Here is an 18452-nt window from a genome sequence, read left to right as displayed (position 1 = left end):
TAAATAATATAAAAGCTGAAAAGATATGTATTATTGTGGCATGCAAATGATTCCCCCTCTGACTGTCTGTCAATCATCAGAATCAGCCTGACTGTCTGTCTCTCTCGACAGCTGTAAACACTGTGAACAGTGTGTAGATTCAACCTGACATTTCATAACACTGTAATCACACAAAAAGCACAGGTTTTGACACACAGCCATATTCAAACTTCAAACTAACTGGCCAACTGTTGTCTGAAATGTGTTGCTTGATTCTAACTTCTTGTGTATAGAAATCCTGTATGAAATCACAGCCATGCTGACATGACATAGCACCCTCACTTAACCATACTCAACAGTCATAAACACACTGTCTGTGCCGGTCACCTGTAGTGTGATGAGATCCTGGCGAGTGAATGGTTCGTCTGTCAACAGGTCTTTATAACTCTTTGTCTTGATGTTGAGCTGTTCCACTGCCTAAACAAAACACATCCACAGAATACTGGCTATTCATGTACACATTTATACAGTTTAAAGAAGGTTAACACATCAATAACAAATTACTGACGTCAGCATCATATTAAAGGGGTCATGAACAACCGGATTTTCCTTGCTCTTTAGTGTAGACCTACATTTGCCAACATGCATGGAAACAGAACAGCAAAAATGTGTAATTCAAAAATTATGGATGTGATGTCAACTGCATTAATGACTTAAATTTCATTATATGGATCCAGAAGACTTAGTGCATGAGTCATATGGACTACTTTTATCGTTCAATTTTAGAGTTCAACCTTCAGTGGTCACTGTTATTATTGAATAGAAAAGAGCAACATGATCTTTTAAAAAAAAAAATATCCCTTTGTGCTCCATGAAAGTCGACGAACAGAAATGTTTATTTATATATTTTTTTATTAGTAATTTTAATAAATAACCATTTGTATTTTTGGGGTAAACTACTCCTTTAGGAGCAAATTCACACGGTTTAATTTTAAAAATAAAATGGGTATTAAAAAAAAAAGGTCACGAAAAACTGAATTATGACTGTATTGGGTGCAAGAAACCTTGAATAACATTATAAGTGGACTTCAGGGAGAAAGAAATGGTCCCATATAAGAAGGCCCTTAGGAATATTTAGGATGTAGTGTGTTTTACCTCATGAGAGAAAACATTTCCTGTGACTCTGTTGGCAACGATGTGGGAGTTGTTTGTGAACACTGTGTAGAGCACAGGACAGTGGTACTTCCCTAAAGTACATGAGAGAAAGACAGAATATGCACTGTTGAGGACTTCAATCCATTATCTCTTGTCATTAGCACATATTGTTGTTGACGCAGGCAGGTAAGAGGATCATGAGCACACACACACACACGCACACACACACACACACACACACACACACACTTACCTTCATTATTTTTGCTGAAGTTAAGCTTGATGAGGGATTTAGCCTCAAGCTTCTAGAGAAAGAGAAAGAAACAGGATAGTGACTATACCTGTCAGACTTTGGCTTTCTGACACACCTTCATTTAAAATATAATGTAATAGCACTGTGTTAATGTCTGATTGAGTTTAATTATTTAGCATGAATTTGCTGATTCATAAAGCACATGTTTGGGCAATGATAAAACAAGACACTATCTGAATAGCACTCATTTTAAACACCATCATGCAACTCTGTGGCTAGTACGGCTTTAACCATATTAAAAAGTAAATTCCTGTCTCTAATGACACTTAGATGAGATGAGCAAAGAAAGATTTATATGACTGCCTAAAGTGCTACTTAGTGCTGGCCAGTTTATTTTTTAACATATTAAAACTGAGACTCATAAATCACAATATTTAAAGGTGATGTACACTATTGTTCAAAAATTCAGGGTCAGTTTGAAATCATGCTTTCATTGAAAACACAATAAGTTGACCAAAAGCGACAGCTCAAACATTTATAATATTACAAAACAATTCTATTTCAAATAAAAACTGCTCCTTTTTTATTGGTTTTATACTTGGTGACAGAGGACTGCCTGCACAGTACATTTAAACTGACCACACTGTGTACTTGAGAAATGCATTATATTCTTACTCGTGAAATGCATTATATTTCGATAAATGATGATGAATATCATGCATTCATTAATTTTGCACAGTAAAAGGGCTTTATTAGGAAAATAGATTAAATTGTGACTTCATGTCCTTAAGAATGCTTAGCTATGCATCTATTAAAGAACACTGTGGCATTCATCTGATGCACAGCGTCGTCATTTCTTTTTATTTGTTTTTAATTACATAGCAAATCAATTGCACTTTTTTAACTTCATTTCTTAAGCTTCTGGTATGATTATTTCTAAATCTTTTGTTTTATGTAAAGCACTCTGAATTAAACTTTGAACCTGGGGGTTTGTGAGGGAACTGCAGGAGGTTTGAGAGTTGATGAAGATAATAAAACTTCAATTTAAATAAATAAACAGGGCTGCGATAGTCAAATTAAAATAATAATATTAAAAAAAAACTTTAAAATGAGACAAAAACACAGAATTTTAAACATCAGTTCATAATAACACTGATGACGCATAGTGTGATTATCAAATTAATGGCTGTCAAATAATTGTTTAATTAATTAACTAACAGTCTGATGTGCTGCATGTTTCAAATTGATTGGTTTCTCAAAACACCAATGCGAATGCGAACTACAAAGATGTTTGAGTTCACATTAAAGTCCAGCTAAAAAGTCAAAATTATAGACTTATATCAAAGATCTGTGTAAACGCGAATGTGTCATTAAATTGAAATATTAACTTAACATATCAAGGGGTACTGGACTTGCCTTGCCTAACAAACACACATTGACACTTCAAAGATGCAATATATAAGAGTGAAACATAACACAAATCTGATTACCTGCCTCCCTACTACCCATTTAAACACACATTTGTAAAGCAGAGCACATGAGAGCATGATCTGCACAGGAGAACAAGTCGAAAGGATCTCTTAAAAGTCACTCTCAAACACACACACACACACACGGTCTGTGTTTCTCATCAGTCCTAGTCAACTCCCGCACTTACTTTCCTCCTCTCCATCTAGCCAGACAAATCAATCATGAATACTTCAGATAACACAGTCACACTGAACACACACACAAACCCATTGTGGCATGTCCAGACATGCTCTCACTCAGATGCACAGCTATGAAGATGTAAAGATGCATTACACATGACAGCCATGTGGACAGTGAATATAAATTTTAAAGCGAGTAAATACAGGACGCCCTACATCGTGCTCTCTGTAAACATTCACACAACTTCTTCTGATGCTAGTGCTAACCGATTATGCATGCAGCGTGCACACAGAGATCCTATAATTCCTACTCCATAAATTAAGAGTGCAGTGACGTGTGTCCAGTGAACTGAGTATGCAGCAATTTACACCCACATCCACTCCTGGCACACTGAACGCTGTTAGCCACCGTCAGCGGGCCTGTGAAATATCTTCATTACTGTCTCAATAATGATTTCTAGACGAATACAGTAACAGATTATTTTCCCTCTAAGCAACGCATTAAACTTGACTACTCTCCAAAACATAAAATTAAACTCTTAGAGCATAAAATACCTACTGTTTGGCCGCATGTAATGAAATTAAGATTATGAAAGGCTTTCGGTTATCATTAATAACATTTTATTGGCACTTTCATAATTTATTTTCCTCTTTTTTCTTTGTTTTTAATGACATTTTACTGTTAATTTTATTTCTTTCGCATCTGTTATGATTATTTTTAAATTCTTTTGGGTACAATGGAGCATTTTCCCTCACATTAAACTAGACTATAAAATAAAATTAAACTCTCAAAGCAGAATATATCTACCGTTTAGCAAATATGTAATGAAATTATGATTATGAAAGGCTTTGGGTTATCTTAACATTTGATTTGCACTTTTTAACCAACGTATATTGGGCTTTGAATGTTTTTTTAAGAGCGTTCCTGTGTGGCTGCTAGATTGTTAGTTACTGGTGTTATTAAATATATGATATTGTAGCATTTAAAATGTAATAATATTTTTAATATTCATTTCAGTTTGCTTTTATTTTAGAATGTATATCATATATGATTTTCATAATTTAAATGTACACACTTGTTATTTTAATAGCTTTTTAAATTTATATTTATTTTTAATTATGTTTTAAATTTATATTTTATTTCAATTATTAAAAGAAAATTGATTTTTAATAGTTTTACTTAATTGGTTACTGAACCAGGGTAAAAAAAACAAAAAACAAACTCACATGAGAGGCTCAGGTACCTAATTCAATGCAAGTCGATGGGATTTTTTGGCCCAGTTTATTATCTGAAAGGTAAAAATCATAAGTCTAATTGCATAAAGAAGCTGTCACACATCTCTACTCAACATATCACATGATTTAAGGTCCGTATCACAAACAAGACAAGTTTATTACTTAAGAGGTTTACTAACCCTAAATGCATGTATACCTTGGAAAACAGCACTAAGAGATTCTGCTTTATAGCTTTGGATACTCTAGGATGCACAGGCAAGCACACAGATAGCATCATCTGGAGTTGATGATATTGCATTTTACTTGGTGTCATCAGTCAAGCACTTGGCTTCCCCTCAAATGGAGTCTGACACCCTCTGGTGGTTGAATCCATGCAGGATATTTGATCATAAAAAGCTTTCACCTCTGATTTACTTAAAGTGTATTGGCCAGTGTCAAATAAATAAAGTATAATAAATAGGAATAACTAAAATACCTCTCCAGTTATGGGGTTGGTACCAAACTTCTTAATCCAAGGCACTATGCTCCTAGAGAGAAAACAAATGTTAATCTTTTTTTTTTTTCTTGCATCGACACAGTAAAAAAATGTACCATTGTAAAATATCACAATTTAAAACTTTTCTATGTTAATATATTTTAAAATGTAATTTATTCCTGTGCTGGAAACATCAGAATGATCAGCATCATTACTCCAGTCTTCAGTGTAGAAAAAAAGAAAACGTTTTCAATATAACTAAAAACTTATGTCACTTTTGATCAATTTAATGCATCCTTGCTGAATAAAAGTATTAATTTAACCCCCTCCAAACTTTAAAAGGGTAGTGTCTGTAATAATAAATATAAGCTACTATAAATATGTGTATTATTTTTATTAAATCATGAATGCAAATTACTCATTTTGATGTTGGTGAGAGTAATTTACTCACATTAGATCAAAAACCAGGCCATCCACCGTGCACATGGGATACTCAAAGGGCTGAAGAGACAAACTATGCAAGAGATAAAAGACAAACATTAAAAATCAAACACATAGTATGACACTAAACCTGCTGTGTGTCATTTCTGAGCCACCAAACAGATCTGCAACTATACTGACTGTTTCAGGTCACCCCAAAAAAACAGAGCAATGTTTTAAAATTAACAGTCAACTTACAAATGTCTCACTAATAATTGTCCCTGCATATTAAACTAGAATAGGAGAAAAGTATTTTAACATTCGGGGGGAAAAACTGACACACAGCAGCTTTAATTCACATAAATGCAATGAAAGCATCTTTTGAAACACTGATCAACAAACGCAGAATCTATTATGTTATGAAAGCAGAATCTATTGTGCTAGACCTAAATTACTGACCAGATGAAACATGAAAGAAGTGGAAACTCACCTGCAGTGATCAAAGGGCAGACGTCTGAAATTGGCTTGTGGGATTTCTATAAACATGATGACAAAAGGCTCATTTTACTCATCCCAGGGGGTTTCGGGAGGAAAAAGCACCAGCAATATCAAACAAAAAGTGCACAAAATAAAACTATATGCAGTGCAATCAAACAAACAAACACAGCGAGTGACAGCAAAACCAACAGCATTTGTTTGAGTTGGTAAATTTTTTTAAAATGCTAAATATTGTGAACTATAACTAGGGTTAGAAATATCTGTGTTGTTTTAATATATTGTAAAATGCAATTTATTCCTGTTATGCGCAGCATCATCAATGTCACATGATCCTTCAGAAATCATTATAATACGCTTGATTTCTAGAAATATTTCTTAGAAAGCATTTACTTGAAATAGAAATCTTTTGTAACATTATAAATGGCTTTACTATTACGTTGGATCAATTTAATCCAGCTTTGCTGAATATTTTGTTTATGATTTATTTATTCATGGCCTGAAAAATCACAATTTTAACATTTTCCAGATACTGTGGAAACCCTGAAATGTCAGGTTTTACAATCTTTTCCCTTCACATCACATCAAATGACACTACACTTTACTTTCTAGAATATATATAAGGAATATATCTAATAATATATATATACAGAGGACTGCAAATGTAAACAGTGTTTGTTTGATTTGCTCATATTGTAAAATGTATCCCACACTGTTTTGTGTACACTGTTGACTGATGTTTCGACAGATGTGTTCTCAGTGCATCCAGACTAGTTTAAGTAACTTTACCTGATTTCTTGCCTCCATAAAACTGAGTGTATTCTGCACATGTGATGTACCTGAAACAGATATAACGAACGTTATTATAATTATTGAATAATCAGATTTAAATTAAACAATAGGAAATCAACACGATATCAATGCAATAAAGAATATACTGATTTAGTTTTCAGTGACATCATCAAATATAACTGCTCTATAGTACTGTTGAGAGCAAAAATGTCATATTCTACTCGCGTTATGTTTTATTTCAACTCACATCTTATCTTTTTGATGTTGTCTTTTCCCCATTTTTGCGGACCAAGAGGCTGTAGCAAATAAAATAATAAAAGTTTATAAACGCCTAAACAACCAACACAAATCCTCCGACTGTTTAAAACACACTTCCGGTCACCGCTCAGTGCGACTGTAAAATGTGTCCGGCGTGAAACAGAAGAACGTTTTTATTTTCCTTTTTCGATGCGGAATATTTAGATAACTAAAAACCTCAAAATATAATGAATGAAGCCCATGTTAAGCTGAAGAAAGTCTTGGGGCTGCTGTAAAGATATAATATGTAAAACTTATTGATATTAATTAATTAAATCTATCTGTCTGTCTGCCTGCCTGCCTGCCTGACTGTCCGTCCGTCCGTCCGCCCGTCCATCCATCCATCCATCCATCCATCCATCCATCCATCTATCTATCTATCTATCTATCTATCTATCTATCTATCTATCTATCTATCTATCTATCTATCTATCTATCTATCTATCTATCTATCTATCTATCTATCTATCTATCTATCTATCTATCTATCTATCTATCTGAGCTTTATAAATAACATGTGTTGATCACCCATTTGAAATATTATTGTGCCAGTTATCTTCGCTCATTCATTGAGTTGAATGCATTACTAAAATAACCAAAACATACCCCCCCCCCCCCAAAAAAAAAATATCAATATAAAATCTAGACACATTTTAAAATGTAATAATAAAATAAAAATGACAAAAACACACAACAAAAATACTAAAACTTCAACCAAAAAAACAAACAACGTAAAAATAAAAACTTATTAAAAATATTAATAAAAACTATAGGCCTATTTATCAATGATACTAAAATGACACTGACGTTAGCTCACATTGTCACATCACATAACCACACATAAAATAATTTCTTAAATAACTGTTATTCTTCTAGGCTTAGTGACAAGTATAGATGTACATCACATATTGAAATGCATTTATGAAGTGGTCATCTTCTGCTGAAATACACTGCTGATCCTTTCTTATTTAAGGCATATATGGAGAAAGGTTAGTGTGCATTATCAAACAGCACAACTGCAACTGCAAGTTTTCTGCAAGAGTCTAACCTGGGTGGGTCAATCATATTCATTATGCACTTAAGCTGTATTTTTGTGAGAAGAGAATGTGTGTATGTTCACATGCAATATACACCAAAGGCAATCTGAATCAGTTGTGTTTATTCATTTATCCATTCTGAACTCAGAATAGATCTGTGCTAACAGTGACAGTGAAACATGAACGAGACACGTGTATGTTACATAAAGTTTTTATTTTGTCATCTTTCGTGGATTTCATTGCTGCTCAGTGGCTTCTTCCACAGGAACGACATCACATTTCAGCTTAAAAGCACCTCTCCACTCAACATTCGAGTTATTTACTGTATCATTCATGTGATGATAACAGTAAAGCTCAAGTTCTGAATGAGTCTAAACCAGTTCAAGAAATTATTGCTATTGCCATTGGCACCAACAATAAGAGCTTCAAAGAATGAGGTCATTCAACAGTAGTTGATTCATTTTGATGATTGATTCAAGCACCCACACACTACGTACATGTAATACATAGCAGTGACTTACAGTACAGTTCAGAACACAAAACTAACATGTTAAAGATGTGACTGTCACCACTTATTTGGGTAAGATTCATTTAAATATGAAAATGTTTTATTCAGTCATGTCTTTTAATGTTTTTATTTCTTTCTGACACAGAAAAACAGGTTTTAGGTCGGTTGTTTACAAGTCTATGGAAACTTATTTCGGCCACAGAATAAAAAAAAACTTTTCCTAATTAAGTCTTTTTTCTTTGAATTGCAAGTTTTTATTTCACAATTCAGAATTTTTATCTTTCAATTCCACAATTCAGACTTTTCTTCTCCAAATTGCAAGTTTATATTATATTTATATTATATTTTGCAATTCAGAATTTATTTCTCAGAATTGCGAGTATATATCTCCCAGTTTAGAGTTGTATCTTGCAATTCAGACTTTTTTCACAGAATTGCAAGATAATTGTGTGATAAACTTTCAATTCTGAGAAAAAAAAAACGATTTTATAACTCACAAATGCAAGGCGTAAAATCACAATTCTAAGAAAAATCAAAAAGTCACAATTACCTTTTTAATTTTTTTTATTTCTATTTATTTAACAGGGTTTATATCTCGCATTTCTGTAAAAAAAAAAAAAAAAAAGCCTAAATTGTGAGATATAAATTTGCAATTCTGAAGAAAAGCAGTCTGAATTGTGGAAGACAAAATCTGAGAAAAAATGTCTGAATTGTGAGAAAAAAGGTGGAAAAGTCACAATGAGATTTTAATCTTTTATTAGGTGGCGGAAACAAGCTCCCAATTTTTCTGAGCTACCAGTGAAGGATCTCTCTTATGTGACCCCACAGTCTTGTTATCCACAGGTTGACACCCATATCAGTGAGATACTGCAGCTCTGGCGTGAGCATCTTCCTGCAGAGCTTTCGATGTGCTTTGTCGACATTCTTTTTCAGATTGTATCCCATAATTGACTTCTCACCAATGGGTTGCCACGGCTGCATGGATGTCTCCAAGATGCTTCCTGCATCAACAGCGTGGCCTCCTTCAATGCAAATGGAAGCCATTTCTGCGTTTCTGCGCTGCAGCTCTGCAACATCTCTCACCATGCGCTCACAGCCGTAAGCGTCCACTTTATGCCAGAAGGTGGCGTTGAAATACTGGTAAAGCTTCCAATCGATGGCGTTCCATTCCAGCGCTTTGGCCCTGAGCTCTGGAGTCAGTTTAGAAACAGTTGAACCTTTCCGGGCATTGAGTTTGAAGAAAAGCAAGTCATCCATGTCCCAGCAGAGGGAGTCCTTGAGCAGGATGAGCGACTCTTCGAAATGCTCCACCAGCATTACCAAATGGAAGCGCTTGGCGATTGCTTGAATGGCCTCGTCCACTTTTGGGTCATCTGGATGTAAGTTATTATCCTGTCCAAAGTCAAAGAAAAGCAAGTTTTTCAGATAGAACGAATTGAATCCCTCTGGGTCGTAGTAGAGCTTTGGATCCATCAGGAATTCTCTCAGCTTATCATCTCCAGAAAGCTTCCAAGTGAGAGGTACAATGCGTCCAAAATAGTGGAACGAGGACTCAGCGAGATCAGCCGGGTCCCGGAGGATTGTGATGTACGAGGTGTCGGCTGGAAGCACTTTGGCCACCTCAGCAGCATTGAAACGCATGTGATTACAGATGATGTTGAAACACATTCCCGGCCTGTAGTCCTTCACTTGTGAGCGATGGAAAGGCGACGGGTAAAAGAAGTCATTGCGGCTGTTGGGGAAGGCAAATTTGAGGTGGTGTCTTTCACCAAAGCGAAAGAGAATGTTGAGGAAAGTGCTGCTAGCTGTTTTATGGGTTTTCATGAACATGAGGTCCACTTTTGGAGTGCAGGTTTGCTGCCCAGAGGCTTGATGGGAGCTGTTAGTGATTGTTGAGGAGTGGGCGGCAGAAGGGCGATGAGCACATGAGTAAGGCACTGGGAGCCTGTAAACAAAAATTAACAAAATATTGTAATTTGAATGTATTTTAGATGCACAGATATATATACATCTTTATAATAAGTTCTTCACTACTATGATCATAAAACCGATAAATAAACACAAAAAAAAAATGCTATGCTATGTTGCTATGAGAAAATCTTTATCCATAACATAAAAAATTAAATATTTAAAATAATATGGTTTGTGGCATCATTTTCATGACAATTATGCAGCTGTATAGATAGATACATATGGTCCTGGTTTCACAGACAGGGCTTAGACTAAATCTTCTCTAATCCACTGAAACTTTGGCTAGGTTGTAGGCTGTAGACTGTTTATTGCTTAGTCCATTATTCTTGTTCAAAATACATGAAGGAACTCACTCTTGCAGGCCAAACTGGACCTCTGGGGCCGACAGGCAGTACAAAAGAATCATGCAGATGGTCAGGAGCGCACCCAGGATCAGTCCCTTACAGATGGACCTCCACTGCTTGACTGGCTTTCCAACCATCATAGCTGCCTGGTTGGACCCTGGAAGAAAACCCTGAAGCAAAGAGAAAGAAGCTTCAATAACGATTTAGTGCTACTAAGTGCAACTTCATTATATCTCTTAAGGCCCTTTTACGTAAATACAGTAAAATGTGCTGAGCTATGTGTTGTGCTTACATATGCAGAGTCCTCTAGTGCTGATAGCATTTGATTATCGAAGCATTTCTAGTGTGTTAAGAGATATTCGTCACCATTTCCTCAAGTGCCCAATTATTTAGGTACACTGCTGCTCATTCAGTTGCTTTTCTCCCCTGAGTTCAGCCATGCAATCTACATCTGCTCAACATGTACTTATGTGGGGATTGTAGGTAATTCAGCTATGTGCAATTCTAGAATATTTTCATTTTAAGTGATGTAGCAGGTCACTATTTATTTTAAGGTTTCCTCTATTTCCAATCGCTGATTTATTTCCACTGAAACAGAAAAAAATACATTCATATTCTTCTCTAAAGAAATTTGAAGTAAACATGAGAATCCTTTTGAGAAACCCCTTTTGAGTCCACACTTTTGGACCAAAAGCCCTTAGGAACGTAAAGGACTCTGATGAGAAACAGATGAGGTTTTTTTCCCCCTCAGTGGATGCATAGTTAATTTTTCATATGAAAGTTATCTCTGCCGCATGTTAATATTTTACATATATTTTTTAAATATAAAAATACTTCATGTAATCTCTCAGTTCATCTAATGTCATATAACTGTATGTATAACATAATAACAGGCCTAAATAGCGAAAACATTATCATTACACGGCTACTCATCACATAAATTAATACGTGGCATAAAATATTGCTTTCAATTTAAATCATTTTTGTCACTTTAACTGTATATTATCTTAAAGTTGACACTTAAAAAATAATGTTATCCTACACCTACAGTAAAGTAGCCTATTCTGAAGTAATTTGAGGACAATATAGTCTTTTAATTTTTTTTATTGCAAATCAAAACATTACAATATTTGAGAATTAACATGGGGCATACGGACAACTTCACATGTAGGTATCTACACAAATCAGCATAATATAACGTCACCAAAAAAACATTTACAGATACCTTACAACAGATTCAAGAATGTTTAATGTTTTAGAAGCCTTTGAATTCAAAGGTTTGGACACATTCTTAAAAGAAGTAAAAAGAGATTTTACATCAGATGAAAACATTCTAAAGTTAGGTTTACAATGAATGGTTCTGGCTTTATGAAGGTGAAATTTACCCAGAAGACAAAGCAATAATACAGCATGTTCAAGATTGCTGTCTTTAGAATGAAAATCTGACAGGAAAATGATAGATTCTGTCATTTCGATCATTTTGTTACAGCAGAAAGAAATTAACATGGTAACTTTTGACCAAAAAGACTTGGAGAATGGGCAAGGACAATAGCCTAAAAAACACAATTTATAAAAAAAAAAAAAAAATTATGTTTGTCCGGATATGTTTAACAATCTTCTCTCTAGATACAATTTATGAACAAAATATGTATTATATAATAGATTGCATCTAAATTAATAGTTTAATAGGACATGCATGAGATGCAGAGGTACAAAAAATTTTAGGCTAGTTAAATCCATTACATTGCACATACTAGGTACTTTCTGATAACTTTAAGATTACTTTTGACCCAACTCGTTCATCGCATTGATTTAGATGGGATAATCTTGCACCATATTGATATAAAATACAAAGAGAAAGAAAATACTGTATATTCGTTAATGGAGTTTAGCTCAAACTGGGGTTCGCGAAGGAACTGCAAGAAGTTCATTTAATGAAAAGCAAATAATTTATTAGCCTACATCATAAAAATGTTAAATTAAAATAAATAATTTAAAAATAACATCAGCTGAAATAAATCGCTTATTAAAAAAGATCAAATATTACATTTGGTTACCTGCATGCTATGTGACCATTAACAACGGGAACCGTTGATATGCATATGTGCTACTTAATTATTAAATTATTACCTTAAAGTAAATATATTAGGTGAAAGAGGTGAAAAAAAAGTTTGGGAATCCCTGCATTAAATGTAAATAAGAAATAATGTGAATTTGCGAATAATGTGAATCAAATTATAAATAATTTATTGCTATTGTGTGAATAATATGTAATCATGTAATCAATAAAAAAGTAACTGTAGTTTAATTACGAGTATTTTAAAAGGTCATTTGTAACCCTGGACCACAAAACCAGTCTTAAGTCGCTGGGGTATATTTGTAGCAATAGCCAAAAATACATTGTAGGGGTTAGAATTATAGATTTTCAAATAGTTATATCTCGGCCAAATATTGTCCTATTATAACAAACCATACCTCAATGGAAAGCTTAGGTATTCTTTTTTCAGATGTATGAATCTCGGTTTTGAAAAATGAACCCTTATGACTGGTTTTGTGGTCCAGGGTCACATTTAATCTAATTACAAATGCTTAATTTTTGGAATCTGATTACATAATCCAGATTACATGAAATCAATTACTACCCAATTGGCATGTCATGTAAACAACCCACAAAACAAACGAATTCAAAAATAAATATTAAAAGCATTTTCCAAATAAAAATATATAGAATTATACATTTTAATGCTGAGATTAATGCATAGCAGTTGCTGAGACAGTGCTACTGCAGGGGGTTCATTATGAAGGCCAGCTGTCCAGCGAATTAATTATGCATTCAGAAGAAAAGTGACACTGTCCGCATCTCTTCATGCCTCATAGACCAGGATCAGATATCTGCAGTGCAGGGCCACAGGTGGATAACTTAATACTACCAAGAGCATGTTAAGCACTGACTACGACAGCCATATGCTGCTGAGCACCAGCACCAAAAAATAGACGGAGAGACCGAAGAAACAAAGCTGTTTCTCTCAAAAACACCAGCAGAGACTAGAAATCTAGAAAGGACAGAAAAAGTCTGAAGGCACCCATTGTTCTGATTTGCAGCAATCTTTAACCCTGCATCTTTCAAAGTCATCCTTTGTTGACAGCAAAAACACTAACAACATCATCATTGTTATGCTGATGGTCACAAATAACGAGGATTTTACAGAACCACAAAGAATTACTACAGCAGCTGCAGCTCTAATTTAGGATAAAATAAATGCATTATTGCGTCCATCAAACACAAGCATTGTTTTCGTGGAGAATTGTGATCTATCAGTACATCGTATAAAAGTCTTTGGAGATGTTGAATGTTGTATTTATGCATTTAAATTTAAATGCAATCTGATTAATTTCTGTGATTTAACAAAGAATGTCACATGTGATATCTGAAGTGCTGCTGGCAAATTCATAACAGAAAAGAAACCACTGTAATGAAGTTTGATGATGGGATACAAATAGAATAAAGGTTCCTTTTCCTTTGCCACATGAAATCAGTCAGATTGAGCAGCTTGATTATAGAGAAAAGTTTAGGATGAAGTGGATATTTCATTAGATTCAGCATTGTGAGGCCTCATGGTGATATAGAAGTGTTTGGGATATAAAACACATGACATTCCATCAGCAAATTAGATTATATTTGTCATAATCATAAATAATAAAATAATAATGTGTTTTTATTTTGTTTCCCAGCAAAATCTCTAAGTATCCATAGAACAACTGCATAAACATTAAGGCTTTTATTTACTTTTTTTATTTATATATATATATATATATATAAAATAAGGCTTTTATAGAACATTGATTTAAATGTATTCACCTTAACACATCATAAGAATAAAACAAATATTTAAATTTTTTAGGATTCGGCATTGTAAGGCCTCATTGTGACATTGTTGGAGCAAATGATATAATAAAATAAAATAAAATATGCATTTTATTTACTTTTTAAGTAACAATATCTAAACAAGCTAAATCTACTGTATAAACTGTATAAATTATTAAGGCTTTCACAGATTATATGTGTAATTAAATGTATTTTTCTTACCACATTGTTCAATTATTACTTACTTGTTTTTAAAAAATATAACAGAATTTAGTGAGGTTTATGCTTAAACCCAGAAAACCTGAAACTTTCATCAAACAACAATTATCTTTTTTGAGTACATTGTGAGGATGTTCAGACTAAAAAATAGACAATAGACATCTGATTTTTGCCACAAGTTTAAAGGTACTACCAACTTATTTAAACAATGGCAATACAATCACACTGTAAATATTCTCCCAATATATTTTAAATTGAAGATTAAATATAAAAAAAATGGTATAATATCTTACCAAATCATGTAGATTCCTGTCACAGCTTGATTGGCAGAAAAAAAGCAATGACTCTGAAGAGAAAAATCTGCCTTTGTTAACAATGATGCATGGTCAAGGCTGGAAAGACATCAATTCTTTCACAGTTAACTGTCCAGTCATGCTATCCAAGGTTAACAGATCTGTATCCCTCTTATCCTCTGTGAAATATCCAGGCGATCATTCACCCTGCACACACACACACACACACCTGATGATTTTAAAGCCCCCGCCTCTCCTCTCCTCCTCCTCCGTCTGCACACTGTAGAGCTGAGCTGGCTAAACTGCATACAGAAGAGGCTCAGCTTGCGCTCTCTGTGACGCAAGACCAGCTGTCTGGGGACCTGCACTTGTCACTCTGTGTGTCTGTTTGCATTTGTGAATGAGTGTACAGGAGAAGACAGAAGGCAGAAGGAGGGAGGTGAAGTTAGGATAAGAAAAGGCAAGGCAGAAAGACAGAAAAGAATAGGAGAGGAAGAGATTCAGAACAGAACAGGGTTAGCGAGAGAAAATGAGCAAGAGGGAGGGAAAGGAACAAAAGAAAGGAGGAGGGGCCTGATCAAGGTGGAAACAGAGAGCCATTGAGAACAGATTGCTGGTTTGAAGTGGAAAAGTTGCTAGAAAGTGTAGTTAAATGCATGAGAGGGGCCAATACACAATTCCTGTCCCAAACTGCACCAGTTTGCTTAGCTTTCAATGTCCAAGTCATAAAAACACATTCTTAGTATGGATCAGGTTCGATGATGAAATTTAATTAAAGTAAACTGGTCAGTACTCATGGCACAGAAATTATTTTAAAAGTTGGAGAAACATTTGACTCTTATGCTGCATTGAAAATCCTTTACCTAATCTGCTGTTCCTAGTCAAAAATCTTCGTTTTTTTATTTTATGGAGTTGTTTGATCATAAGCCTCTCTGATCTCAGCTTATGCACCTCAGTTTTTGAGTGAAAAGTTGTTATACCCAGAATTAGCTAAGTCAGTAAATTTAAGTCTAATACGATAACATAAACTAGCATTTTCAAGAAAAAGAACATCCTCACCAGGTAAAAATGACCGGAACACAACATGAGGTTTAAACTAAGCCTAGATTATTAAGAAGTGTAGAAGGGGAAGTCGTGGCCTAATGGTTAGAGAGTTGGACTCGTGATCCAAAGGTTGCGGGTTCAAGTCTCCAGCCGGCAGGGATTGTAGGTGGGGGGAGTGAATGTCCAGCGCTCTCTCCACCCTCAATACCACGACTGAGGTGCCCTTGAGCAAGGCACCGAACCCCCAACTGCTCCCCGGGCGCCACAGCATAAATGGCTGCCCACTGCTCCGGGTGTGTGTTCACGGTGTGTGTGTGTTCACTGCTGTGTGTGTGCACGTTGGATGGGTTAAATGCAGAGCACGAATTCCGAGTATGGGTCACCATACTTGGCTGAATGTCACTTCACTTCACTCACTTTTACAAGATGGGTTAGTGACAGTTAGTTTCATGTGAAGACACTCCCATAGGAATGAATAGACAAGCTCAGGAAGAACTTTTGCCACAAGGAAGAACTTTCTGGATCATATTGATGGTTTTCATGCTTCTTATATCAGTGTTTGTTTATGTTGCTGTATGAGTTTCCATAAAGAGGTTTGTGCCAGGAGATCATAAATTAAACAATCACTTGACACATTATCCATTTTAGATGCTCTATCTAAGGTTGTCTGAATACAGGAATAAAGTGATTTGTTAAAATTTGGGAAGCATTTGTGAAAAATTGTTATAAAATATAACTTTTAACTTTTTTTTTTTGTTTGTTTTCAAATTTAATTTTTTTTAAATTTTGTTATGTGCTTTTGTCTTTATTACTAGCAATTATTAAATAAAAGTTGTTGACACAGATTTGTAATGTTAACCGTATGGCTTCAAGTGAAGCCGACGTGGAAAATTCTTAGTTCATGTAAATGAAATAAAACCCACCAAAAAAATGAAATGAGATCCCACCCGTGAACACATCAGTGGCACAGACTTGCAAATTTACTCAGAAAAAGATTGACACTTAGTTTAGCCAAAGGGTTAAATGACTTAATGTGTGGGTCTTTGAAATTTGATTATAATGCATAAATATTTTGAAGAATATTGGTAAGCAAATAGTTGACGGTAGCCATTGACTTCCATATGGAAACAAATACTATGGAAGTTAATGGTTACCATTAACTGTTTGGTTACCAACTTCCTTCAAAATATATTTTTCGTTATCAACAGAGGAAAGAAACTCATGCAGCTTTGGAACAAATTTAGGGTGAATAAATGATGACAGAATTTTAATTGTGAACTGTAAGAGCTACTGATATTGCTGTAATTCACTGATCAATACTCTTATCTTTACATTCTTCTTGAGTGACATCACCCAATCCATTCTCTTTATTTCGCTCACTTCTCAATGTCTCTTACTGTCCAGCACAAGATTATTCTGTTCATCTAGATCTTCTCAAACACTCAGTTCATTGTCTGCAGCCACACACACGGACACACAGAATGTCATGCCAGTGCCAGGCAATGTAAGAGCGACATGGCTGGAATGCAGATGGGTAACGTGGGTAACACTGCATGCTTGTGTGCGTGAACATGAATTAGTGATAAAAAGGGCCATGAGTTGCCTGGCCTAAAGCCCACAGGGGTTACACAGCGGCGAGGAGAACACCAACGTCATAACTTCTCACCACAAATACAAAGAAAGTGCAAACATATAAAGCTGCTACCAAGGGTATAGGGCTTTGCTGATAACAAACACCTCATACAATAAAAAAAAAACATCTGAATGGTGTGACTTACAAGGAAGAGACCACGTCACATGTTATACACATGCTTACAGAATAAAAGAGAGCAGATCACTTTTGAACTCAGTTCAAACAAATTCAGATTTATACAAAGCCTGCCTATACTAGTTTTTTTTTATACCTAGTATAACCAAATTCTGTCTCAAAGGACTGAAATGGACACTGGAGAACATTCAGAGCTAAATAATTCAGCTTGCCACCCTAAACCAGGAGAATCTGACTCCATTCAGCACTTGGAAAATCCACAATGAGGAATTCAATGCAATCTGAAACACCCATTTTCTCACAGCAACCTTCATTCTCTGTGGATTTCAAAATCTGTACAACTCAAGCTACATTTCCCAATATATACATCCATTAAAAAGTTAGCTAGTTTTTATATTAGGGAAAATTCACAGCGTTTTGCCACGTCCACTGGACTGTAGCCTATTTATGAAGCAAAATAAATAGTTTTTTACAAAGACCACCATAGCCATTGTGTAAAACAGAAATAATTCAGTATGACTAAAAATAACAGCCTACATAAGAGAATAAAAGAAAGTACCTTACATTTGTGTTTCACTTGTGCTGGGAAGACTTTGCGTCAAAAAACAAATTTCGTAGAATTTTTTTTAATGTAGTCTATAGGTAGGGTGAC

The 18452-nt window shown here is 34.8% G+C and overlaps 2 protein-coding genes across 3 annotated transcripts in view; both read right to left on the bottom strand.

Annotated features, from left to right (window-relative positions):
• Nucleotides 1–6868, bottom strand: part of LOC306869931 (RING-type E3 ubiquitin-protein ligase PPIL2-like) — a 45448-nt gene extending 38580 nt beyond the window's left edge. The window contains exons 1-8 of one of the 2 annotated variants that reach the window (XR_013784220.1): nucleotides 6702–6861; nucleotides 6452–6501; nucleotides 5658–5703; nucleotides 5199–5261; nucleotides 4748–4799; nucleotides 1388–1439; nucleotides 1135–1226; nucleotides 367–456 (exon numbers count right to left, since the gene is read on the bottom strand). Coding sequence is in view for 1 of the 2 variants with exons in the window: in XM_079416887.1 (XP_079273013.1) it covers nucleotides 367–456; nucleotides 1135–1226; nucleotides 1388–1439; nucleotides 4748–4799; nucleotides 5199–5261; nucleotides 5658–5703; nucleotides 6452–6501; nucleotides 6702–6733 (477 nt within the window). In the remaining variant the exon portion in view is untranslated. Of the gene's footprint in view, nucleotides 1–366; nucleotides 457–1134; nucleotides 1227–1387; nucleotides 1440–4747; nucleotides 4800–5198; nucleotides 5262–5657; nucleotides 5704–6451; nucleotides 6502–6701 lie in introns of both variants that reach the window. The other variant, XM_079416887.1, reaches the window with a different exon arrangement.
• Nucleotides 6869–7896: 1028 nt separating this feature from the next.
• gal3st1a (galactose-3-O-sulfotransferase 1a) lies at nucleotides 7897–15270 on the bottom strand. The gene is made up of 3 exons (XM_079415965.1): nucleotides 14989–15270; nucleotides 10621–10781; nucleotides 7897–10241 (listed from the first exon to the last, which is right to left on the bottom strand). The coding sequence occupies exons 2-3, from the start codon at nucleotides 10749–10751 to the stop codon at nucleotides 9089–9091; spliced, it is 1284 nt and encodes a 427-aa protein (XP_079272091.1). The 5' UTR covers nucleotides 10752–10781; nucleotides 14989–15270; the 3' UTR covers nucleotides 7897–9088.
• Nucleotides 15271–18452: the final 3182 nt, after the last annotated feature.

Source organism: Barbus barbus (genome assembly GCF_936440315.1).
Source record: "Barbus barbus genome assembly, chromosome: 5".
Classification (NCBI taxonomy): domain Eukaryota; kingdom Metazoa; phylum Chordata; class Actinopteri; order Cypriniformes; family Cyprinidae; genus Barbus; species Barbus barbus.
This window is presented reverse-complemented; position numbering and strand designations above follow the sequence as displayed.